Source organism: Jatropha curcas, chromosome 3 (assembly GCF_041381405.1).
Source record: "Jatropha curcas cultivar XTBG-Jc1 chromosome 3, XTBG_Jcur_1.0, whole genome shotgun sequence".
In the NCBI taxonomy this organism is placed as follows: domain Eukaryota; kingdom Viridiplantae; phylum Streptophyta; class Magnoliopsida; order Malpighiales; family Euphorbiaceae; genus Jatropha; species Jatropha curcas.
In genome coordinates, this window is record NC_143153.1 from 29,497,344 (window position 1) to 29,505,477 (window position 8,134).

Here is an 8,134-nt window from a genome sequence, read left to right on the forward strand (position 1 = left end):
ATTGGTGTCGTGTTATTGCAAAACCTAAAGTGGCGATGTTGTCGTTTGTTGGCCAAACTCATGCCAGACTCCGTATAGCTGCTCGAAATGGCCAAAAGATCATTTCTTAGAAAGCACGTACAATTAAGCTTATAAGAGTAAAAAGAAGTCTTCGCTGATTTAAACATAAACAAATAACTGAAATGCGGTAGTTTTTGCTTCCTTTTATCAAATTTGATGCACACTTAGATTGATTGATGACCGTTTAGATTAGCAGTTCCAAATTACGATTTGACACTATTTTTAATTATCTTGTTGATCAAACATGTATTCATGGAAGGAAATTTAAAACAGTCTCTATTATTAGATACTACATATATTCAGCATTGCGCTATGATTTAGTATATAAATTTTTAGAAAATTTTTTTAGCATTTTTTTTATCAAAATATAAATTGTTTAAATTTTTTAAATGAGATTAAAAAAATAATTAATTCTTTTAAATTATAATAAAATCAAACGTAATTTAATTAAATTACCCTTTATTTCATAACTAAAAGGTAACATTCAAAAAATATCATTTATTACTTTTTAAAAATACTCAAAAATGAATTTATATTCTGAAACGAAACAATAACCTTAAAATGACTTATATTTGGGGATGGATGGAGTATATGATAGATAAAAGATTTCGTTTTTATAGCTACGGATACTTCTATTCTCCTTCTCTTTATTCTGGTTGTCATTACACACTCTCTCTCTCTATTTTTGCACTTTTCTTTATGTATATACCACGATTCTTTTCTATGCTAAGCACTTTTCCATCTTAGCTAAATGTAAATACTTTTTACAATATACTTTAAAATTTACACATGATTTATTGTATCCCTAAAATTAGGTATTTTGATGACATATACAGCTCTCAACAATAAAAACAAGAGTTATATTAATTTACAAATGGAAAACATAAAGAAAAAATAAGATTTTTCAAGGAGAGCGTAAGATGAGTTTATCCATTTACTTTTCATTATATAATGGAAGAGATGGTAGTTTAATGTCCGGCGCAACTAATGAGAAACTTCTCTTGTTACGAAAAGCCCGTAACTACCATAACTGAAACCGCCAAAAAACTACGTGAACACCCAGAACTCATCAAGCTTAACAACCAGTTAGCAAATATCACCCGCTCATCCCAATACAACGATGCACTTCATCTGTTCGACAAAATTCGTTCACCTCTCTACCAGCACCTCAAACCAGACCAGTATACGCTCTCCATAACGCTCACTGCTTGTGCCAATATACCTAACATCAAATTTGGCGACAAGCTCCACGCCCACGCCATTAAGTCCGGCCTCAGAAGCTTCCTTCATGTTGCAAATCCGCTCCTTTCTCTGTACGCGAAAGCGAAAGACATTGTCTCTGTCAAGTGGGTTTTTGATGAAATTGAGAACCCAGATGTGTATTCTTATACGACGCTGTTATCATCCAGTACCAAGATGGGGCATGTGGATTATGCCTGTGAGGTATTTGATAAAATGCCCAATAGGGATCTGGCAGTGTGGAATGCAATAATTACAGGGTGCATGGAAAGTGGGAACGAAGAGATTGGATTTAGTTTGTTCAAAGATATGTGTAGATTTGGTGTGAGGCATGATAATTATAGTTTTGCTAAAGTTCTAAGTGGGTGTGACTTGGCCATGGTGGATTTCGGGATGCAGGTGCATTCATTAGTGATTAAAACTGGATATATGATCAGAACTTCTGTTGTTAATGCTTTGATTACTATGTATTTTAAAAGTGAAAATATTCTGGATGCTTATTTGGTGTTCGCAGAAACAGAATATTTAGCGCATGATCAGATTACTTACAATGTGATGATTGATGGATTGTTGAGTATGGGGAAATTTGAAGAAGCCTTGATAATGTTTAGAAAAATGCTAGAGACTTGTCTTAGGCCTACAGAATTGACTTTTCTGAGTTTCATGAGCTCAATTTTATATACAGAAGTTGGGCATCAAATTCATGTCCAAGCCATCAAAATGGGTTTTGAAGGTCGTACTTCTTTCAGTAATGCAACTATAAGTATGTATTCAAGATGTGGGGATCTAAGTGCAGCTTACATGGTTTTCAAGCAACTGGAAAGGAAGGATCTTGTTTCATGGAATACAATGATTTCCAGCTATGCTCAAGTAAATTTGTCTAATTCAGCAATTTCGACCTATCTGGAAATGCAGAGAATAGGAATGGAACCTGATGAGTTTACTTTTGGAAGCTTATTGACTAGCTCAGAGCTTACAGAAACTGTTGAGATGATTCATGCCGTTTTATTAAGAAACAGTCTGATTTCAAATATACAAATTTCAAACGCTTTGGTTTCTGCATATTCCAAGCATGGGAATATGAAGCAGGCCTATCAAATATTCTGTGACGTGACTTACAGAAATTTGATCTCCTGGAATGCAATTATTTCTGGTTTCTTGTCAAATGGGCTGCCTATCCAAGGTTTAGAGCGATTCTCAGAGCTGCTCATGTTGGAATTCAGGCCGAATGAGTATACTCTCAGTATTATTCTAAGTATTTGTGCTGGCATTTCAGCTTTGAGACTAGGGAAACAGGTTCATGGTTATATTTTGAGCTTAGGATTCAGTTCAAAAGCTTCTCTAAGTAATGCCCTTATTACAATGTATGCCAAATGTGGACTTATAGATTGGTCTTCAAAGGTATTCAATGCAATGACTACAAGAGATTTAGTTTCATGGAATGCCTTAATATCAGCTTGTGCGCAGAATGGGAAAGGAAGCGAAGCTGTGTACTGGTTTGAGTCAATGCTATACCCATGTGGGGTAAAACCAGATGATGCAACCTTTAAAATCATTCTTTCCGCATGCAGTCATGCTGGCTTGGTCGATGATGGCATTCGGATTTTCAACTCAATGACTGATAAGTATGGTGTTGTTCCGGGAGTCGATCACTTTTCTTGCATTGTTGACCTTTTAGGCCGTGCTGGGTATTTCGATGAAGTTGAAAGAATAATAAAAAGTGAGCATTTTGAAGCTCATCCCAACATCTGGTGGACATTGTTAAGTGCTTGTGCAGCTCATGGTAATTTAAAGCTCGGAAGATTAGTTGCTGGATTTCTTCTTGAAATAGAACATGATAAGCCTTCAGTTTATGTTCTTTTATCAAATATGTATGCAGCTGCCGGTCAATGGGAAGAAGCAGCTAAGCTAAGGCACTTGATGGATAACACTAGGGCAATGAAGCAAACTGGGTACAGTTGGATCAGTCCATAAATATTTGGAAATCCTCATTTCTGGAGTTTCAGAGGTTTGGATAAAACAAAATTAACAGTCTAATCCAATAGCAGTTTATAGTTGATGCTTAATTATTCATATCAGTGGAAATAGAGTACATGATGAAGTCAGAATAAGCATCTTTAAGCCTTTACTTTGGTTTGTAAAACAAAAGCAAAATCGTTTTCTGGAGAATTGACTTTTTGAAGCCTATACTTACCATCACCTTTCAATATTAATCCCGCAGTTGCCATTCTCTAATTCCTGTCTGCTTCAGTGGAGAGGTATCAAGAATGATCATCCTTCAATCGTCTTGATACAATTTTCAGTTTCAAAAGGAAATGAGTATTTTGGTACCGACTCTTTATAACCAAAAGGTCCATAACATAATATATTATATTTAATTAAAGCAAATTACAAAAATGCCTGTCACTAAAAATCCAATAAAAAATTTAAATATTGATTAGTAATTAAACCTTTAAATCATAACAACCGTTATACTAATTAATGTAATAAATATTTGACTTAATTCTAGTAAATATTTTGTCAACTTTGAGGACATAATCCCTACGTATCCTAGATCTCCCAACCTCCCAAATTAAGTATTACAATGAAACAACTGTTTCTATTCATTAAATAACTAAGATCAATTACATAAATTATCCTTGCTTAGACCGAGTCCATGGTCCTGCTCATGGCCAAATTAATTAAAATAGAAATTTTTAAAAAATTGTTCACACTTTTTTTTTTCATGTGTATGGACCCGTCTATGTAAGTCAATCCAAAACTAAGAAATGAGAACTAGCACGTATGACGACAACGCCAAAGTTACCTTGACTTTTGAGTATCATCGGATGAATCTTTAACAGGAGGAGGTCTATATATTGCAGGAACAGTGGCAGGGAAGAACATTTGCCTCACTCCCTCTGCTCTTATAATAGGGAAAATAATACCTGATGCACCCTGCAAAAAGACAAGTCACTAAGTAAGAATTCAAGGATTTCAATTCTCTTTCTACTAATATCATTAAAGTGGTAGTGAGACATGGTAACGGATTGAGAAAAAAAAAAAATTTTTTTTCCTTCTTTTTTCTTGGGGGGTTATTTTGGCTCCAACGGGATTTTCAACTTACAAACCCACATCTTAAAGATGACTGAAATAAAATCATGACGATCATTTTATATGTGCTCAAATAATCAATCACAAAACAGATACTCACTGAAATTAGTCTAGCTCCAATCCATATGGCTTTAGGTGAAGGAAATGGAAGTAACAATCGACCAACCCCATATATTGCAACAGCAAAAAAATGGAGAACTAAGATCATTGGACGTGGATTTAGACCAGAGAGTAAAGATACAGGTCCTGATGAAAAAATACCCCCAAGGCTTAAATAGTCAAAGCATGCCTGACACATTTCCTTCCTTGCCTGATCAGGGGAAGCGGAGAATACCTTGTATAAGGCACCCGCCAAAGTATTTATAGTAGATGCCACAGGCTGCCAGAAACAACCATTAAATGCAATAAGTTGAAGATTAATAAGTCAAGCGTTTTACCTGTTCCATTGACATGCCGTTTATTCAGATCATGTGAAAGAATGTATCTTTAATTATAAAATTAAAGATATGTTCTTACCTTACGCAACGTGTAAAAGGATTCAAGATATTTGGTTAAGGAAGCTGCATCATTAAGGTCTGGTAGTGGCTTAAGAAGATCTCGAATTACAGCGATATCAGACAATGCAACTGTCATCCCACCACCAGTTAATGGATGACGCATATTGAAAGCATCACCCATTAGAAGGGCTCCGGGAGTAGGGTGAGGATCAGCTGGCATACTTCTATTTGGCATGGTCCTGATGTTACCTCTCTCTATTGCAGCTATGAAGGAATCATGAAGCGTGGGAGGAATCTAAAACAGACACGTAATTAGTTACCGCCGGTGCAAGTAAAAATGACAAAGAGGCAAAAGAAGTTTTGTTCAAACAAAAAGATATAATAGGGATGAAACAATATAAAAGTTGATATCAATCATATTTGCAGATACCTGTGGTGCTACCACATCCTTCAAATACTTGGCCATTTCACCATTAGCAATGGAAGGAACTTTTTGACCTGGCACGTCAACCAAACAGCGAATCTCTGTACTGCTTATTGGATAAAACAAAATAGGTGAAGGATCTCCTAGAATAACATGTCCATGATTTGCAAAAGGAAGCTGACAGTTCTCCAGAACTAAACCCACAAAGCAAGAAGGTACATCTACCTGTTAAAAAGAATATAAGAACTGATCTAAGTAAAGAAGGGAGCATCAAGAAAAGCAAATGTCAAACTGAGATCACAATTTCACTAATCAAACTAAACAAGACCAAAATCAAATTTCACAAACTGTGAGTAGTGATTTCACCTTAGGATTACATAGAGAATGACGTAGATTTGAGAAGCAACCATCGCAGACAATTGTAAGAGGAGCATAAGCTTTAAGTTCTTGACCATCCTTAGTTTTATATTGAACCCCCTTAATAGTGCCACTTTCTTCAAGTAGGGATGTTACTGTTCCTTGCTGCAATTGTACACTGGATAAAACATGAGAACAAAAAGCATACAAAGAAATGATAAATATCAATGAGTAAAACTCTAAAATGGAAAAATGAATGACAGTATGGAAAATCAAATCGCATAATTCTGAATTCATCACTACTGTATAATCAATAGAGTAATTAAGTAAAGAAAAACATACTTGGGGAGGGTAGCAGCTTTTTCTCTCATCCTCTGAATAAAACGCCCATTATAGAAGCTCCTCCCAGCAACATCAGAATGGAATTTTTCCAATGGATAAGACAATCTAGTATTTTTTCCATCCTTGAATAGAGCATAGCCAAGCACTCGCTGAGCATCTATTTCCTCCACACAATCTGCAGTTAAAGTGTGTATCTGTTAACTTTTACCCCGAAGCAAATACAAGAGAAATAGAGTGGTAAGTGTCCCAAATCCAGCTAATTTTGAACACTAAAATTTTTACTAATAACAATTCGAAATAACCTTGAAAATGTCACATCTCATAGTGATGATACAAATCTAAAAGATTTTTAGTATCTGCAAAGCATACCCTCAAGGCCTAATTCAATTAATTTTAGATATCCTCCTGGTTGAAGCAATTCACCGACAATTCTGTGAGGCTCTGTTAAGTCCCTTTCTATCACATGAACCCGTCTACCATCCTGCAAAATGTCAGAAAAATTAGTTAGAGGTCATTACTCAGGCCAAATGAAGTTTAGGTTCACAGGTTAATCATATGGAAACCAAAATAAGGTTCAAAACAAAAAGGGTAAATATCATATATGATTAACCAAGGATCGGTTAATGAACTGGAAATCCCTTGATTTGGTCTAAGACAAAAATCTATTCTTGCAAATCTATGTATAAAATTTCTCAAAATACTTTGATTTGCTAATGGTTATAAATTAAGACGAAGTACTTCCAATTTAATATATCAATATGTACTGAGAACTTGATAACAGAAAATACAATGGAGTTGGCATGAGGTCATTATAATCTGAACGCCTAAGTTTTTTGAAGGCATCAACTTATTAGCCAAAATGGTATCAACTTTTCATCAAAAGTTTGCCAACCCAGAAATTAAGAAAAGACACTTCCTTTCATTGAGATTGCTTCATCATGCATTTGGACTTGTATTATTACAACCATTTCAAAATCCGTGTCAAATTCTAAGTCCTAAAACGTAGAAAATCCCATGAAAACAAGGCTAAATAAAAAAGAAAGTTCTTTTTTTTTTTTTTTGTGTGTGTGTGTGTACAAAACCTTCCAATTAAATAAATATCTTTCGTTTTTTTTTTTTTTGGTAATTAAATATTTTTCAATATTACACTGAGCAATGGAGTTCAGTTCAATATATTTTCCCTTGCCATCAAAGAAATTATTAATTACAATCTTCAAACTAAATAAAATAGAGAATAATACAAAACAGAGAAAGAAAAGTAGATGTACCTTGCCAAGCGTATAAGCAAGAGCTGCACCTGCCACACCAGCGCCAACGATGATGACGTCACGACCGGAGCCATTCTCAGGCCGGCGCACATTATCATTTTGGGTGGTGGAGGTGGTGGTGGCGGTGGTTGTTATGTCCTTGCTCTTGTTCTTGTTCTTAAAATTTAAGCGCAAAATGCAGAGAAGAAAAAGGCCAAAAAGAGAGGCAAAGAAAGTCCCAAGAATGTACTTATCAATCACAACCGCAGCCATGGTTATATAGTGACCACCACAAAGAGGCGCATAAGCTGCTGAGGAAAGAATGAGTGATTCTTGGGAATCTTTCTTGGCCCCCAACGGAATGCAGCAGAATCTACGTGTATTTGAAGCGAGTCTGGTGGTGCCTGGTGGCGGTGAAGTGGCGATGCTAAGGGATTTTGTAGGAGCAGATGGCTTTTTATCGACTAAATTAAAAAGACGTGACCAATAAAGTTGTGGTCTTGGTGGCAGCTGGATTTAGACTATACTCATTTATTGCTTTTTTTTTTTTTATGTGAACATTGCATTAAGGCTTTTCTTGTCTCAAATTTATTTGCGTTAGGCTGATCTAAATTTCTAATTTTATCAATAATTTTTTTTATAAGCAAAAATTTCTTTTATTGTTAAAATATGAAAAAAAATTTAACACAACCAAGTATCTTAAACATTATCGGGCCTCTCCAATATACTCACCGTAACTCAGAAATGTTAACTCGATAAACATACATCAGCTTGAAGTCTCTTGTCGAGATAAGAAAAGAAAATAAAAACAATTGAATAAAATATCATATAGTCTTAATAGCAAAAATTAAATCCAAGCAATAAAGTACATTGTT

At 35.1% G+C, this 8,134-nt stretch overlaps 2 protein-coding genes across 3 annotated transcripts; one reads left to right on the forward strand and one right to left on the reverse strand.

Annotated features, from left to right (window-relative positions):
- Positions 1-858: 858 nt before the first annotated feature.
- Positions 859-3,512, forward strand: LOC105639883 (Tetratricopeptide repeat (TPR)-like superfamily protein). The gene has a single exon (XM_020681629.3). The coding sequence runs from the start codon at positions 1,048-1,050 to the stop codon at positions 3,271-3,273; it is 2,226 nt and encodes a 741-aa protein (XP_020537288.1). The 5' UTR covers positions 859-1,047; the 3' UTR covers positions 3,274-3,512.
- Positions 3,334-7,739, reverse strand: LOC105639884 (squalene monooxygenase SE1). Of its 2 annotated transcripts, XM_037642059.2 has the most exons (9): positions 7,281-7,739; positions 6,382-6,493; positions 6,013-6,187; positions 5,680-5,848; positions 5,320-5,538; positions 4,909-5,184; positions 4,493-4,771; positions 4,106-4,236; positions 3,334-3,541 (listed from the first exon to the last, which is right to left on the reverse strand). In XM_037642059.2, the coding sequence occupies exons 1-9, from the start codon at positions 7,530-7,532 to the stop codon at positions 3,496-3,498; spliced, it is 1,659 nt and encodes a 552-aa protein (XP_037497987.1). In that variant the 5' UTR covers positions 7,533-7,739; the 3' UTR covers positions 3,334-3,495. The 2 variants fall into 2 exon arrangements, with proteins under 2 accessions (XP_037497987.1, XP_037497986.2); XM_037642058.2 differs by lacking the exon at positions 3,334-3,541 and having other exon boundaries at positions 3,703-4,236.
- Positions 7,740-8,134: the final 395 nt, after the last annotated feature.

What these genes read in the sequence shown, in the direction of transcription:
- LOC105639884 (XM_037642059.2), bottom strand. Translation starts at nt 7,532, where the DNA reads ATGGCTGCGGTTGTGATTGATAAGTACATTCTTGGGACTTTCTTTGCC. An exon ending in TTGCTTATACGCTTGGCAAG is followed by an intron (nt 6,494 to 7,280) that starts GTACATCTACTT and finishes GACATTTTGCAG; the next exon opens with GATGGTAGACGGGTTCATGT. An exon ending in CCTTTTACACGTTGCGTAAG is followed by an intron (nt 4,772 to 4,908) that starts GTAAGAACATAT and finishes TGTTTCTGGCAG; the next exon opens with CCTGTGGCATCTACTATAAA.
- LOC105639883 (XM_020681629.3), top strand. Translation starts at nt 1,048, where the DNA reads ATGAGAAACTTCTCTTGTTACGAAAAGCCCGTAACTACCATAACTGAA.